Source organism: Mustela nivalis (genome assembly GCF_964662115.1).
Source record: "Mustela nivalis genome assembly, chromosome: 8".
In the NCBI taxonomy this organism is placed as follows: Eukaryota; Metazoa; Chordata; class Mammalia; order Carnivora; family Mustelidae; genus Mustela; species Mustela nivalis.
Genome location: NC_139027.1, coordinates 22349216 through 22366595, shown reverse-complemented (window position 1 = coordinate 22366595; position 17380 = coordinate 22349216). Strand labels below are relative to the sequence as shown.

At 55.9% G+C, this 17380-nt stretch overlaps 1 protein-coding gene across 1 annotated transcript in view; it reads right to left on the bottom strand.

Annotated features, from left to right (window-relative positions):
- TOGARAM2 (TOG array regulator of axonemal microtubules 2) overlaps positions 1 to 17380 on the bottom strand; it is a 58956-nt gene that overhangs the window by 26801 nt on the left and 14775 nt on the right. The window contains 8 exon segments of the mRNA XM_082745043.1: positions 143 to 309; positions 2654 to 2700; positions 5719 to 5909; positions 6921 to 7132; positions 9907 to 10188; positions 11698 to 11811; positions 13696 to 13728; positions 13731 to 13835. Of these exon segments, the coding sequence (XP_082601169.1) occupies positions 143 to 309; positions 2654 to 2700; positions 5719 to 5909; positions 6921 to 7132; positions 9907 to 10188; positions 11698 to 11811; positions 13696 to 13728; positions 13731 to 13827 (1143 nt within the window). The 5' untranslated portion in view covers positions 13828 to 13835.

Here is a 17380-nt window from a genome sequence, read left to right as displayed (position 1 = left end):
TAAGCGCCCAGGGAGCTGACTCAGGGCTCTTTCTTGCCTTCCTCAAACTGGCCCCACATTTATAAATTTCCTCAGACAGGCTTGTGCTCGGCCAGTGGTCCACTCTGACCCCCACTTTCTCCTCCCCTCACTTTCCAGGTACCTTGGTACTGTTCTCCTTCTGGTCCTCGTCTTGGAGCGAGGGGCGGGTTTCTTTGGCCTGGCCGAAGGAGAAGGCTGTCAGTGTAGGAGCGGACTGAGATGAAGGCAGGGGATGCTTCACGGGGGCAGCAGACCTGTCTCTGACAGGCAGGGCTGAAGGTCTTGGCTCTGAGGAGTCAAGAACAAGAATGGAGCTGAGGACACCCAGCACTCTGAAGCCGCCTCACCCTTCCGGGCTGCCCCTGGGGCTCTGTGACCCTGCGGCTGGTGAAACATTTTACTACTAAGCCTGCCACCCTCTGCTGTTCTGCCCAGTGCTTGCTTGGTGGCAGAAGTCTACAGAGCAGCGCTGGTGCACACAGAGCGGGCTGCCCAAGGACCAGCGTTCTCCTCTCATGCGTACATCCATTCACCCACCCATCCACCCAGATACCCAGATACCCACTCATTCAATGATTACTGCACACCTTAGTGTAAGATCGGAAGGGAGGAGGCTGGGCAAGAAACAGGGGGTGGTCTGTTACCTAGAAGTTTAAGATAGCTCCTGAGGATGCCAGTCTGTCTTACCTGAGAGGCGTGCACCTCAGGAAGAGAGAAAATAAACCAAGCCCCATCATCACACAGTGTGGAAGGACCAGAGAACTAATCAATGTCGGTCGCATCCCCTCGTTTTACGGATAGAGAAGACTCAGCAACCTTCACACGCTCTTGTGACTGTACAGTATTCATGTCCAAGTGACATCAAATCAATAGTGTCTCTTAGTCACTCTAGATTTTCCTAATCAATAGACTTCAAAAGCAACTTGTCTTATTATGGAGGCAGGAAAGGGGTAGATCAGCTTTCTTTCAATGAAAAAAATGTTATCTGGGTTCTCCTGTTCACAGTTTTTGGAGTACACTGCTCTTGGGTGAACCTGCAAATAAGGGGTCTGCTGGAATGGGGGTCACCCTCTGGGGCTGCCTGAGGGTGGAAAGGACACCTCGAATCTGGGACCTCCAGGAGGGCTCCCAGGTTACCCTGACCTCTGCCCAGCCCCTGCCCTCTGCCAAGGATCCCTCTGCTTCGATCGCTGGAGAAGGATGGAGGGCCAAGATAGAGGAGGGGTAAAGGCTTCGTTTGCTCAAAAATAAAGGGGCAGGGCAGAGGACACAGGTGCTCAGGTGCCAGCTAATGAGGACAAGGACTGCAGGAATGCCACGAGACTGAGGAAGCCCCCAGCTTCAGACAATGCCACGTGAGCTCCTTCTGTGTGGTAGGCGTGTTACACGTACGGGGCCATGCTATCCCCAGCTAATGGCTGGAAGATCAGAGAGCCCTTTAAGGACCTCACTATTGTGCATCCCCTCTCCTCACCCCCAACTCCATGAGACAGCCTGGAAAGCCTTGTCTGAGCAGCCTGGCCCCTGCCCCCAAGCCCCCAGGGACCCGGTTCTCAAGCAGCATGATGAGATGCAAACAAGGTGATGCAAACCAGGGGACAGTTACAAACTGGGGTCTCCTGGCACACTCAGGGGTAGCCGTTAGGGACACTGTGGTTGTCAGCATGGGTCACACCAGATGGCCCGAGGTCACCCCACTGCAGCCCAGCCAGACAGCAGCAGGGAAGCGGCCGCCCCCGAGGTTTCTATGCCAGGCCTGACTCTCAAGCTCAGCTCAAGTGCTGAACCTGGGGCTTCCTGGGCCACCGCCTCCCCCTCGCCAACTGGCGCACTTGCTAAGCCAGAGGGACCTGCTGGAAAGCTGGACTGGGTGTGGGCCCCCTCCTGCCGGTCTGCACGGCCACTGAGGTATCCTCCTCCCCAGCCTCGGGGTGCTCCATCCAGATCCCCTCACCTGACCCAGGGCTCAGCTTCCCTCCTCCCCGCAGTTAGGTCATCAGGCTAGAGAGCCTCCTGCTTCCTGTTCTGAAGCTTCTCTGTGCCTCGGCCTCCAATGCCCTCTCGCCTCCCTAATATCCCAGTTGGCCCCATTCTCATGACACAGAAGCCTTCCAGCACCCGCTGCCTAAGGGGTTCGTGGGATGTGGTTCAATGTCACACTCAGCCTAGTGAGGAACATTCCCCTCTACCTGCTTAAAACAGCACAGGGCAGCTGCACAAAGTGACAGAAGCATGGTCTCTGTGGCCATGTGGACCCACGTGCGCATATGATGGGCTGCCCTCCAGACTCCAGAACCAGGGACAAGACCCAGCCTGCTGTCCCCATGCAGCCGTTCACAGGTCACACAGGCCCCTCTCGCAGCTGGGTTACCGGGAGGCTCTGTGTGCCGGGACACCTCTGCACACCTGGCCCAGGACACCTCCACACACCTGGCCCAGAGCCCAGAGCACACCTGGCCCAGCAGCTCTCTGAGGTGGCAGGGCCCATGGCCTCAGCTTCCCCATCCGTGAAATGAGGAGCTCAGGTCCGAGGGTGCTCACGCCTACTCCAACCCTAGTTCTGATCCCCTACCCAGTCCAGGAAGCAGGGAGTTGGAGAAAGCAAGTGGGGGTGCTTGTGGGGAGTACGTACCCAGAGATTCAGGGGTCTTCTCCCGAGGCCCACTCTCCCGAGCCAATCTTAAAAGAATGGAGGAGAGAAAAGAACCATGAGAGACGGCAAGTAGAAGCCACCTCAGTGAGGAGCAGGGGGGTTCCTGGATGGGACAACAGGCAAGATGGGGGGAATCAGAGAGGGGTTGTGGGCAGCTCTGTAAGGAGGCTCTCTGCTTGGAGCTTGGAGCTCAAAGCTGCAGGAGATGCAGCTCCATCCGCAAAGTCAAGGGCAGGCTGACAGGAGACCAGACCAGACCAGTCTGGGTCCAGACACACGCCACACATCACTGTCTCTGCCACCTTCAGGGGTCCATGGCTTCTCCCCACCATTCCTGCAGGAGTCTCTGCCCTGGCGTGCACAGCCCTCTCTGGTCACCGAAGTGGCCTTTCTAATGCAGATCTGATGGCACTTCCACGCCAAAGGCCTTCAGTGGCACCTGGCTACTTCAGGATAAAGCTCACGGTTCTCGGTTTGGCCCACGGGGCCATGCAGTCCTACTAACCTCGCCCACCTGTCTCGCACCAACACCAGTGCACACCCCTTAGAGTTCCAGGAATGCCTCCTATCTCTCCCTCCTCATTTCCCAGACTCTCCCTCAGCCTTCAAAACTTGGTTCCGGTCTCACCTCCTCCAAGAAGGCTTCCCAGCCTAATTGAGATCATTTCCCAGCAGGCTCCCCAGAATGATTGGCAGCCTCCTATCTTAGCGCTTACCTCACTGGACTTCAGTCCAATGGTTTACTAATAAATCTCTCTCATGAGCTCCTAGGACACAGAGACTGTCTTGTTTGGCTTTGTTTCTAAGGAAACTGGCACGTAGCAGGTGCTTGAGAGCTCTTAAGTAAGTAAATGGACGCGTGGACGGATGGGTGAATAGTGAAGGGACGAAAGAAATGCTGACAGAGGCTCCTCCCCACCTCTGTGCTAGCCTCCCCAAGTTAATGGAGAGGAATCATGTCACAACAAGGCAACAAACAGGGAGGTATTTATTGTGTGACTAAACCACACCAGGTACAAGCTTGGCACCGTGGGAGCCGCAGAGATTTCGAGGCATGGGCTCTGCCCCGCAGGACTCCCAGTCGAAGAACAGATGGGGCTTTAAATAAAAGTGTGGTCAGATGGTCCGTGGGCTAGATGCTGTGTAGACAGTGCAAAGGAGGCTCTTCCGGAATCGCCTCCCCAGGGAGGGCAGGGAAGACCTGACGGCAGGGACTGGTGTACAACTGGGGCTTGAGAAACAGTAGGAGCCGAATGGGGGGCCCCAGGTGAAGGCTGGTATTGGAGCTGCGCAGATGGGGCAGGGAGGTTCTGGAGGTGGGACGGCTCCCCAGGGCAGCATAGGAGGTGTGCGGGGTGGCGGGCCAGGGATGGGCCCTGAATGTCAGACCAGCGAGACTCGTCTTTAAGCTGCTGGCACAGGGTGTCAGAAAATGTGGATCACGTGGAGGAAAGGTACCCAGGGCGGTGCAGGAGAAGGGAAAATGAGAACGCAGAGCCCACACGACAAGGTGCCGGGCTAGGAGCTGTCGGGGTGCTCAAGAGGAGCCCGTGAGTGGAAATGGAGAAGGTAGGGACAAGAGAGGGGTGGCAGCCCTCGTATTTTCTCTTGCTTACAGAAAACCTGACGGGGTGTGGCAGTCTGCTGGGCCATGGGGCCACGGGAGCAAGAGTCGAAGATGATGCTGAGACTGGAAGATGGAAGAGAATGCCCACACCCTGGGGGACGTCGGGAGACTGTGGGAGGGAGGCGGTTTGGGGAAACGTGCGGTGGCCCACAGGTGTGGCCGTGATGGTGGCACAGAGTCGCTGCCTCCTTCTGACCCCGGATCCGCGTTGGCCATGAGGACACTGAAGAGGTCCACCAGTGGGATGGACATGGAGCCTGACCCTAGGGAGACCTCGGGCCAGAGCAGGAGATGAGGGCATGAGGAAGATACCCATCGTCATAAGTTGCCCGCACAGACAGGACTCCCCCGGGGAGAACACAGAGTGGGCACAAAAGGCTAGGACCGAGCCACAGGAACGGCCACATCTAAGACATGGACGAAGGAGGCTGCAGGGGGCACTGTCTAGAAGGTTCTGCCACCGAAGGTCAAGTAGCAGGTTTCAAGTCAGGAGGGAAGGAAGGAGGAGGTGACAAGGAGGTCAACACCTCACAGGATGTTAAGTCAAGAGCAACGAGGGTGGAGTGAAGGTCGCTGGTCTGGGGCCGGAGGATCCCCCCAGCCACCAGGACCACCTCTGGGGGGAGGAAGGGCCCAACGTGAGGAAGCAGAGGTCAGTGGAGCGGCCGCTCAGATCCAGGCCCAGGCCCACACCCTGCAGGGCTGGGAAGGAGGTAGACGTGTGTATGCATAGGAGGGAAGGCAGCATGGGAGATGGAGAGGTGAGGAAGCATGAGAGAAAAGGGAGCACTCCGTCCAGCAGGCCCCCAAGGGATTGGAGAAGTGAGGCCTCTCTCATCCTCCCTCTGTCTGTCTGTCTCTGTCTGTCTCTCTCTCTTACACACACACATACACAATTACTCCAGCATCAGTTTGGACTGACCATGGGGGTGTTCTGGGCCATCTGAAGAGACCTGTCCTCCTTACATGCCATAAATCAAGATTCATTACAGCACAGCAACCCTCTACCCACCCCAGTCCCAAACATCTTTGAGTATGAAGACCCTTTATTATGCCCAGACCTTCTGTGGACCACTCCCTCCCACTTCCATACCTGTACCTGGTAATGCTCGTACTTTTAGTATCTATTAATTAAGAAAATACTTAATAACAAAGAGCTAGCCTCAACAGAGCTCCTATTTTATTCACCACTGCGACAACCACAGACATCCGCAAACTGGTGGACTCCGGAGGCCGAGACACTGTCTTCTGAGCCCAGACACCCAGCCCACTGGGCTCAAGGATCAGCCCCGTGCGGTCCCCAGGCCTGTGGCCCATGGGTGAGCCAGGCTCTTCGTGTGCCCGGCCCCCCAGAGCTCTGCCCTGGCGCGGAGGCTCAGCGGATCCCAGAGGGCTAGACAGAGAGGGGGCTGGTTACCTTGCACGGGGGGCCCTCAGGCCCGTGAGGAGACCCTGGCCTGGAGGCAAGCGGCTGGGCAGGGAACCAGGAGTACAGGAGGAGGCCCCAGCGGACACCGCAGCCTTCGGGATGGGCGGGATCACAACGCCCCCCAGAGACTTGTGCATCTTCTCATCATTGCAATGCAGGTATTGTCTGGAGATCTGCACCTGGGAGCAGAGGTTGGGGGGAAAGTTCTGGAAGCTCACGTCCCTGGCTCCTTACATAGGGTGGTCCCTTTTATCAGGAGCCACTGGGGTGGCAGGCAGTGCTGGGAAGTGTCTTCTGGTTTTTCTTCTCAGCCATACCACTCTGGGACCCCACCCCCACCCCCTGCCCACTCCAAGAGGAAGACCTGAGGTGGGCGGGGCAGGGGAGGGGGGAGGTTCATCCCTATTCATTTTTGTTATTATTATTTGTTTTTCTATTCTTCTCATTTCAGAAACTTCTACAAATCAGAGCTGAAACAGATCTTCAAAAACATCTGGTCTAATACCTTCTTTTTATAGATGTGCAAACTAGGCCCGGAGAGGAGGGGGACTGGCCCAAGGTCACACAGCCAGTGAGGAGCAGAGTGCAAATTCAGACCTCCTGACTTTTAGCCCAGTCAGCTTTCCCCTCTGTCACTCACCCTTGCCTATAACGGCAAGGGTCAGAAAAAAATGAGGAGTTCCGGAACATTTAAACCAGAGAAGGCCTAGGGAACCCCCAAGTGTGGGACTGGTGGTCACACAGCTGTGCTCAGCCCCGCTGGGGCAACCTGCCGGAGCTCCTAGGCCATCTGCCAAGGTTTTGGGTGCTGTGGGAAAGATGCTCCCCGCCCCCGTGGCCCCCTTATCCCTGAGGGCGGCCGCTCACAAACCTTGGGAGAAGCCCCAGGCTCAGGAACCAGGGTAGGAAGAAATGGAAACAAAGAGGGACCCCTGGGTGGCTCCATTGGTTAAGCACCCACCTTCAGCTCAGGTCATGCTCCCCGGGTCCTGGGTTTGAGCCCTGGGTAGGGTTCCCTGCTCAGCAGGGAGTCTGCTTCTCCCTCTCTCTCTGCCCCTCCCCCAGCTTATACACTCACTTGCGCTCTCTCTCTCTCTAATAAATAAATAAAATCTTTACCCCCCCCCCCAAAAAAAAGAGTAGAAACAAAGACAGGACAGAGAGGCACAACGCAGAACAAACCACCTTACCTCCTGGGCACCAGGTCTCAGCTCCTGGGGACCCCGACTGCTTCCAGGTGGGTCCAGGCCCTTTTCCTTGGCTCCGCCAGCCTCAGGGGTGGTGGGGATGCTCTGGATGGGAGGCATCGGCCTGGGCGCCCTCAGCAGCCTCTGAGAGGTGGCCCGGGGGATGGTGCTCCTCAGAGGAACCCCTCTGGGGCCTCCCAGAGGATCCAGGGAGGCTGTGCAGGGGGGTGGGGTGAGGAATAAGTTAGTCTCAGGAGCACGGGGAGGGGGGCAATTCGACACTGGCAACAGGGCCACAGGTTCCAGGGGAGGCCGGGACTGTGAGAACAGAAAGAGATCCACCACCAGCCCCCCACCGGCCCCAACCCCACCACTAGGCTGAGCAGCAGACAGCACCAAGGACCCGTTCCCATTCCTATAAAATTTGGCAAAAAGGGCCAATCAAAGTCATCTATTTAAAAGTCAGAGGCAGGATGGGCAGGAAGGACACCAGTCCTGGAGTAGGAGTCAGGACCGTGGGTCCTGGCTACAAGCTGTGGGACCTTGAGCAAGTCTTTGAATCCCCACTTGCTCTTCTGTAAAATGAATGTATTTATGTCATGGGGTTTTCCAAAGATTAGTGACTTACATAAAATGCCAAGAAAGTACTGGGCACATGGCAGGTGCCCATAAATTATTTCTGTTCCCCCTTCCTTTCCAGCTAATGATACGGGGGTACTGCTCTTTCGGCACAGGGGACATCCTGACCTAGTCTAAAAGCAGACCACAACACTTTGAGCTTTTTATGAGTAACGTCTGTGCCCAACAGGCATTCGGTGCCCCCTGCCCACGCCCTCTGGAATAGCGCCATGCACGCTGCCATCCCCACAGTAACGAGCTCAGGATTATCTTTGCAATGATTGGTGGCAGTGAAAAAAACTTAGACTTTAATTCTCGAAGGCCTTTCTGTTCCACCTACACCTAAGTGATTGCATCAAAACCACCAAATCCCAAATAGCTTCTCTGCTCCCCTGGTGAGCCTGGCTCCCCTTTGCCCTCTGGTCAGTCCTGCCGGGGTGTTGAGGGGAGGGAGGCAAGGAGGGGTCACAAGCCAGGTGGAGACAGTACCCACCTGGGGCCCCATCTGGGTAGTGGCACCAAGAAGCCAACACAGCCTCCTTTCAGGGTGCAAAGGGCAGCCACAGCCCTGCCCTGGGGACCAGAGATCCCCGTCTTGCCACACTTGCTGAGGGACTTCCATCCGCACCTTGCATAGAACAACTCCTATTCTTTTTCTCCTGCTCTAGAACTTTGTACAAAGAGATGACGTGTCTAGAGAAAGACTTCGGACCTCTCAGGGAGGGAGTCCGTGAACTCCCTTTGGTCTAGCAACTCCAGAAGTTGTACCACTCAGAAATTCTAAGCAAGCTTCTCCAGCACTCTGATACCCTACCTGCTGCCTCCATACTGTCCAGGCACAGGGGACTCCTTACAGGGGCTCCCCGTGTCATCCTGGGCATGGTCACAGCCCCAGGGAGACGTTAGCAGGGGGAGTATCTTACTCAATGGAGAGCATGTCCCCAGTGTCCCCCCCTTCCGAAGACCTCGAGCCTTCTTATTCCTCGTGTTACTCAAACATTCACTGAGCTACAGAAAGGACCCAGTTACATGATTGGTCCAGGAGAAGAGGAGAGAGAAAAGGAAATGAAAATGTATTAAGTTCTACCCACAATGCCAGGTGCTGAGAATTCTGTGCACAATATTTTCATCACACTCAGGTACACAGAAATATAAGTATCCCCATTACACTAAGGGGAAACTGAGGTTGAGGGGGTAACTGACTTGCCCAAAGTCCCAGAGCTGGCCAGTATCAGAGCTAAGATTGGAACATGGCCTGTTTTCCTGGTTTATCCACTACTCAGATGAGAAAGAAATATAAAGTGCCCGCTGTTAGGGGCGCCTGGGTGGCTCAGTCCTCAAGCATCTGCCTTCGGCTCTGTCCTGGGATCAAGCCCCGCCTCCGGCTCTCTGCTTAGCAGGAAGCCTGTTTCTCCCTCTCCTACTCCCCCTGCTTGTGTTCCCTCTCTTGCTGTCTCTCTCTGTCAAATAAATAAATAAACTCTTTTTTTTAAAAAATGCCCACTGTTCAATTCTTGGCTCATCTGTTTAACAAGGATTTCTGGAGAATCTCCTTTGCCGGGCAACTCTGCCTCACACTGAAGCCTCCGCAGCCGCCCTCATGGAGGTTCCACCAAGTGCAAAATCCCCATGAAAGACAAATAATCACACAAGCAAACACACAAAGGCAAACCGTGAGAAGAGCTAAGAGAGAAAACTAGAGGGTTCCATTAGAGAGTGTCACTGGGGTGGATGCCGACTGGGGAGTCAAGAGGCCTCTCTGAGGAGGGCTCCTTAGCCAAGCAGGAAGGATGAGTGGTAGCCCCGTGAGGAAAGGAGGGAGGTGGGGGGAACAGCCTGTCAGAGCCTGAGGCCAGACAGAGCTCACCTGTTCCAGGACTAGAGGGTCAGTGTGTCTGACCACAGAGAGCAGGGGAGAGAGTGAGCAGAGTGCAGGGGAGTGTGAGCAGAGCTGGAGGGAGAGGAGCAGAAAGCAGGGGAGAGGGTATGGCTCAGGCACATGGTGAAGGCAGCCGGCCTCACACACTGGGGACTCTGTTCAGGCGCTTACTCCAAGCACATCCCAAAACCTCGGGGTGGTTCTAAGCACTGTTAGTGGGAGCAGGAAGGAGGCTATGATCCGACTGGCAATTTAGAAGGATCCCCATGGAGAGAAGACTAGAAGGAGGAGAAGGAGGCCAGGGTGGGAATGGGGGGGGGGGTGAGCTGGAAGGCCACTGCAGAGCCCAGCTTGGAGGGGCATTCCCAGGAGGGTGGCTGACAGCGCCCTGGGTGGGGGCATCCTGAGCAGCCCCTGACCCTCAGAGCCCGGTAGTGGGGGTCCCTGGCCTCAGGGTGTGTGGGAGGTGGGTGGGCAGGGCCCAGGGCTCACCTCGGGAGGATGCTGCCAAGCCCTCCGAGAGCCTTCTTTTCTTGAGCTTGTCCTTGATCTGGGTGGTGTCCCGAGCCACACTGTTGGCCTCAGACTCCAGAGAGGAGAAGGGCGCCAGGGGGTTGGACCCCAGAGACAGGGCCGCAAGGCCCCGGGGGTGGCCATTCCTGGCCTGCCAGCCCTTCAGGGGGGCATCCAGCTTGGGGCTGTGGGGGTCCCCTTGTCCAGGCAACAGCTGCAATGGCTTCTCCAGCAGGACACTTGGAGTTGGCCGGAGGGAGGCTGAAGGAGACAGAGGTAAGAGTGGCTAAGCACCCAGCACCCTCGGTGGCACCAGGCCCCAGCGAACTCTCCAGTGCTGCTTCCTTAGAACAGTCAGGCCTTGCCCCACGAATCCCGATCATTTAATGTTACCATCGATCTTGGGTCAATCCATTCATTCAACAGTCTCTGGGAAGCCTGACCTTAACAAGGTGTGTCCTGAGCTACTCAAGGGAAGAAAATGGGAGTCGATATGCAGCCCTATGACAGCACAGACATGAGCCGTAAATCCTCGGGGAAGGTCTTCCGCCCAGGGACCACCATCCAGCCACCTCCAGGGTCCCAACCAATCCATTCAATATACCTGACAAGACCAAATGCAGATTGTAAAGAGAAGTTGAGGTGACTCAATCATGCTTCCATGCAGACACCAGCTTATCCAATCACCCATTCAATAAACATTCAGAGTGTCCCCTCTGTGCCCAGCACTGTCCAGGCAGTGGAGACCCAGAGATGGGTGAGACACAATATTTACCGAGAAAGGACTTTCAATCTACTACAGGAAAAGATTCATCTTTCAATGGATTCATTACAAGGTCAACTGGGAGATATGCCCTGAGAGAGATGCCAACAAAATGTTTTGTGCACAGAGAGGAGGAAGAGAAGGATCTGGAAGGCCTTCATGAAGTGGTGGTGTTTGAACTGGTCCTTGAAGGAGCCTAGACTGTGGGAGGGCCAGGGAAAACAAATACAGAGACCAGCTTTTAGAATCTCTGCCACACACACAGCATTTTTGGAGGGCCTTGACCTAAGCCATGAGACCCGCAAAGGAGGCCACAGATCCTGGGTGGCACCACGCCTGGCAAAAGCTGACCTGGGTGCTGGCCACAGGCCTGTAAGGGAAGTAACTAGAAGAGGGCAAGGAGCTAGAGCAATCATGTTCTCCCTCGCGAACGCGGGAACAGGGGTTCTGCAGAGAAGAGGGTCTGTAGCTGGAAGTCAGAGCAGAAAGTAGAAGTCGAATGGCTGGCCTGCAATATTCACCACGCCAGCAGCTGTCCCACTACAGGTGTCCCTGTCCCCACCACCGTCCTGGCTGCTGAAGGCCCGCCCAGACCCCAAGCAAGGGACAACAGACTGCATCTTCATGTGGGCTTTCCCTGGGATCTGATGAGAGCAAGGGGTGTGCTGGGATCCCCAATTCCTTGTTCCTGGGGCTCTCCCTCTGTGCACCTCCATCCCCTGAGGCACAGAACTGAAAGGAACCACCTAAAACCAAAAGGGATTTCAGCAGCAGACTGCAGTAAAAATAGCGTGTGCCCTAGCGGGACCACACAGCCAGGCTTCTAGAACAACTCACATTCTCTCTCCAGGAGGGAGCCCCAGCTTTGCTCTCTGGTCCCGGGCCCTGATTGGGCAGCTGCCAGGAGAACCCCAATTCTCTGCCCCCAGTCCCCAGGGAGGCCACCGAGGGCACTGGAAGGCCATTTGGTGTAACCAAGTCAGCAGGCCAAGTCCCACCCACCTTACCTTCTCCATAAGTCTGCAGCCTGGAGTCACTTCTTCCTCCTGGGACTGCGCGGGGCCCCGTACTGGTCCGAGGGACACTCCCACAGTACACGGCCACTGGGGCCAGAACCTTGGCTGGGGACAGAAGCACCGGAAGCCCACTGAGACCAGGACTGGGGAATAGGCTGCCCCAGCACTGTTCCCCTTGGGGTCTCTGTAGCCCACCCCCAAACCAGAGCCCGGCTTATGGATGGGGGGCCCACCACCCCACCGCCCAGCCAGCCAGGGCACCACGATCCCCACCAAGGCCCACCACCCCACTCTTCTCAGCCCTCTTGGCCTGGCTCCCCACTTCCCACACTCACCTGCCTTCTCCATCCGCCTTTTCTCCAGGTGCCCCCACCCCCACTCGGCCACCTCTTCTTAGCTTCCTTCATGGGCTCCCCTCCTCCACACACCCCCCACCCTGCCTCTGTCCTCTGCTCATCTCACCGGCCACTTCTCACTGCCATGCCTTTCATTGTCACCCTCATGCTGTAACCCCCTGACCTGTGGCTTTGGCCCTGACCTCACCCCACGGACGCAGAGCAGAGCATCCAATTACTGGCCCAAAACCCTCTCCTGGGAGTCCTCCAGCCCCTCATCAGCGTGGCCCACACTGAACCTTCACCTTGTCCTAAACCTCCCTGGCTCAGCACATCAATTTGATTGATCCCTACCTTAGATATTTACCAAAGGCTGCCTGTCAGGGACTCGGCCTCCCAGGCCCTGATGAGACCCGAAGGTTAGTGCGGTTAGTGCGGGAGACATTGAATAACAAGCAGTGACATTGTGGGGAGCTCAGGAGGAAGGTGGCTCAGGGGGAGGGGCCCTGAGCCGGGGGGAAGTGGGAGGGGGAGCCTCAGCGAAGCATCTGCTGCTTTGAGAAGCCTTGCCTCTCCTCTGTGCCCCCACAGCAGCCCAAGCATACCCCATCTTACCCTCCCCTCTCCTGGCCTCTTCTCCCCTTGCCCTGAACCATCCTGGCACAGGGACCTCATGCCATCCATCTTTGCAGGACCTGCACTCAGGGGGCACTTTAGTATTAGTATTACCCCATCCAAAGCACAGCTCAGGACTATGCACGGGGCCCCGACCCACCACCTGGAGAAGCCTCCGCCAAGGTGCGACCCAGCATGCCCACTCCCAGGGTAGAAGGTCCCCAGACAGGAGGCAAACAGGAGTCTGTTCCCTTCCTGTTTCTGTCAGCTATGTGACCCTGAGGAAGTAAGTTAGCCTCTCTGAGTCTCGGTTCCCAGGTCAGTAAAACAAAGGAGTTGGACAGGATTAGGGGTCCATACGGTCATACCTGCATCCTATTTCTAGACTTTTAGGCTTTTCTTAAGCTTTCAGTACTTCCCACTTCCCTGTAAGAATCTAATGCCCGGCAGGAACCTGATGTGGCATTAAATTACGCAACTGTCCTCACATTAATATGGCAAAGCCCCAGGTGCTCTGTCCCTAGGTGATGACCTGTGTCTGGATCTACTCTGGTCCCAGGGCCCCGGCTCCAGCCCCACCAGGGAAAAGCAGCTGTCCACCTCACCAGCACCCCCTCCATCTGTGGCGGGGCCTGTGGATCCCCTCACTTGCCAAAGGAAACTGAGGTTCACACAGTTGGTCCCAGAGCAGAGCATCAGGCCTGGAACTCCATCTCCTAACCCTGAGCTAGCCACACTGCTCCCTTTCTCCTGCCCGATCCGCTGAGGAGACGGAGACACCCAGCTGTCACTGAGGGCCCAGCCCTATGTCCTCTGACTACAAAACGGGCCAGCTCCTCAGCCGGCCCACCAGCACAGAGAGTGGAGGCAATCCTCCACCGAGTTTCTAGAACACTCTGAGCCTTTCCCTGGGCCCGGGAGCCCCCAGACAAGAAGCTGAGCATAAAGCGCCCGCGTCAGCCAGCAGAGATCTGGGTCAGGGCAGAAAGGTCTTGTCACCTGCCTGGCTCCATCTCCCAGGATGAGGGCAGCCCCTTACCTGGGGGGACAGCATCACGGGTGCTCATGCCCTGGGTGGGGAAGGAGCCTGAGAGGTTGTCCAGAGGCAGCAGCTACTTCCTGGGCGGTAAGCACAGTCCTTGGGGATCCAGAAGGCGGCAGCCCGTATCATCCGCGGTCCTACGGTGGGGAGCGGCAGAGGGATGTCAGTACAAGTAAATGACTTTGCAGGAAGCCCATCAGGAGCCCAGGTATTCTTGGAGTGAGGAAATCTGCTGCTGGACCAAAGAACATCTCTTTTCTGACATTCTGCCTCTCTGAGACGCTTGAAGCCTTCCAGGTGCCAAGCCTGTGCCAAGCCAGGTGCCAAACTGCGGCAGAGCAGTTTGTGAAGACCGTCACCGAACCCACGAAGCTGGCTTCACTTGTGGCTTTGACAAGGACACCTTAGTGTCTCTGGGGAAGGTGGAATTTATCAAGGCGGAGTCTGACACTTTCTTTTCCCATGAGTTTCTATTTTCTTCAAAACCCCATTTTCTCTGCCCACTGGCCCAGAAGCTCTTGAAGAACGTCAAGCTTTGTGACTCCGCTTCTCACTCGGGTAGGTGGCAGGGTCTCCGCAGAAACCAGCTCTCCAGTTTCCTCTCAGGATGTGCCAGGCTCTATCCGCACACAGTGCTTGGCCTGCACTCCCCCCGTCAGAGAGTCATTTCATTGTCCTGTGGCGACCTGCAGGACGTCAAGCCTCCTCCTGGTCTCCCTTAAACCTCTAGGCTCAGTCATCAGCCCTTGCTCAGGACCTAACTTCTCTTTCCATGTGACAAGGGTCTCACCCAGACTCTGCGACCTCACACAGTTTTAGAGTCTTTGCCAGGACAAAGGTGACCCATTTTCACCCTGACAGTGAGGGGGATGGCCAGAGCCCATCGGTGACAAAATCAGGGATAAAGGCCACATCTCCCAACCTCTACTCTGGCGTAGCTCCCTCAAGATATCACCTGGGGACAGGGCAAGACAAAGTGCCAACTTCCTTGTGCTGAGCACCAAATCCCAACTCAGAAACTGAGAAAACCTGCCTCCTGTCTGGAAGGCAGCCTGCCACCGTCCCCACCCTGGCCCCAGAAGGCAGAGCGGCTCCTAGCAACAATCCTGGCCCCAACAGAGGTTCCCGCCCAGCCTCCACCTGGTCTCTCTGCTTACATCCTCAAGCACTCGGGTTCTCTATCCAAAGAGAATTCTCCTCACAACTCCCTGTGTGCTGACTACTAGGATAAGTATTTGGCCACAGGGGAATGTCAGTGAGACACAGCGCTTCTCCTGAGCAAGGTGGCAGAAGATGACTCCACAGGTCTTAACACCCCATCCCGAGTCCCAGTGAGCCGGCAAAGAGACTCAAGAGATTGGCAAGGCTGCTGCTTCCAGCAAAGCCCAGCACGAATGTTCCAGGTGGGGACAGGCCACCCACAGCTGAATTAAGGCAAACAAACTGGAGTCCAGGCTTTGTAGACAGTGAGAGCTGTAGGCTCCGTGACTCCTGCTACCACAGCTAACCAGAGCATCAATTTTCTATGCGAATTAGAGGCAGAGAAGGGATGGTTAGCCACAGCCCTTCTTGAGAACCCTTTTTGAGAATCGTTCTCGACTGTGGCTGCGGATCAGAACCACCAGGGAACTGATAAAAATGACAGAATGCAAGGCCCCCCCTCCGGCCCCTACTGAATTAGAGTCTTCTAGGAAGCAGGCCATGGGGATCTTTTTGGTTTCTTTTTCTTAACTCCTGTGTGACTTCAGTGTTCAAAAAGGACTGAGAACCAATGGGTTACAGTTCAGGTTCACTTTCTAATGAGATCTCAGCCTTGCTTCTCACCTTTCACTGTTAAAGTAGTTATTGCTGCCTCAGTTTCCCCAAAGTGCCTGCTCTTTAGGAGGCTAAAGAGAAGATTTGGAGCTGCCTGAGAGTACAGATGACATAAGTCTCAGTGGCCAGCTCTACTGGAAAGGGCCTTCTGAATAAGACAGCCCCCTCCCCATTTGCCACAAGCGCTTCAGCAGGTCAGATTGCAGAATGGCCACTGGTCAAGACAGCCGATGTGACTCCACGCCCTGGGGACACCCACTGTACAGAAGAGAGACCCTCATCCATGTCACAGCTTGCCAGGGCAACCCAGCAGGCAGACCCCCTCTTGGGCCTGCTCCTGACTGTGTCAACACTGCTGACCCCTTAGGCCCTCAGGGTCTTCGTGCAGGAGTTCCTGGGCACCTGCCCCAGGGGAGGCGGCCACAGCTGCATATGGACCAACAACTACATCTTATATTGTATGTGAGAACCATGGGCAGCACTTCCCCAGGGAGATCACGGGAGCCCATGACCTAGTAGGAACTTTAAAAATCTATGTACAAACTCTAAAAATCAAGATCAGAAATTCCAGCCCCAATGCAGATAGAACTTTGGGGTTTAGCATCAATCAGACTTAGCACCCGACGTCTAAGACACAATCCAATGAGCCCCCATTTGCACCTGGCCCTGTTCTGTTCTGGGCATGGAGGTGTGACTGTCCCCTATTGGAACAGCCCACCCCTGACCGAAAGAGCTAATATCTAGTAGGTTCTGGGGACTAGGATTGTGTCCTCTTTCCCTGAGGCACTGCCCAAGGTAGCTGGCTCCCCCACCCTTGGCCTTGGTATTCCAGCTTTGGGAGTGGAGTGGCCCAAGCTAACTGACCGCTGTCCACCCACCCCTTTCACTAAAGCTATGGCTACTGAGGCTCCATGGTGACCGGCACCACAGGAATGGGAAAGGTGACGGAAGGGACTCAGGTTTCAAGTGGAAAGGACACAAAGCTAGATCTGGCCCCATAAAGGACGTCAGCCCCAGGGACAAGATCCCAGTCACCCTGTGCCTGAAGAGAGGCCTTGGAGGGGACCCAAGATGCAGTCTCACCTGCCCCCTCCCAGGGGGCTGCCACACGTGCATCTCCCCTCGTGTGACCGTGACACTACCCATTCCTCCTTTTAGAGGCCTCTGAGGACATGGGTTCCAAGAAATCAGAGTTCGCGCCTCCTCAGACCTGCTGAGTGGGGACAGGTGCGATGTGATGTCAAGGTGGGTAGAGAAGGGGACTAGAGCAAAGATGGTAGAGTGGAGAAACCTAGGTTTTGAACCCCAAAATGTCCCCGACTGAAACATTCTCTGAAGAGAGGTTTCAGATAGGCACCACTCGCCCTTGCCCCTCTCATATTAACTTTAATTCCTCTGAGCTTTGGTTTCTTCATCTGAAATTTAAAATTAAAAAAAAAAAAAAAAAAGTCCTACCAAAGGGTTTGGTCAAGATGAAGTGAAGTCATGTGCAAAAATTTCAGCACCTTTGGCGGTACACAGTCAATAAATCAGGTAAGAACTCTTCCTCTCCCTGTCCCCACCCAAGCGCCATCTTTAAAGGTCGGATGGGCCAGAGCCCCCCCCCCCCCCATCTGTCCCTAGGAGACAGACCCAGGTGACACGGGTGCCCCTCACGTGGGAGAGACAGACGTGTCTGCAGAATGAGAGGCCCAAACGGGCGCGGCGGGCCCTCCTGCAGTTCTCACCTGGGATGCTGTGCTGTGACGCGAACGCCAGGCTGAGCGCAGAGGGCCCCGGGGCGGAGGTGGACACACGCGGGGGCGGAGGTGGACACACGCGGGACCTGCAGTGCTGTCTGACTAGGCGCCTGCAGACGCTCCGCAGG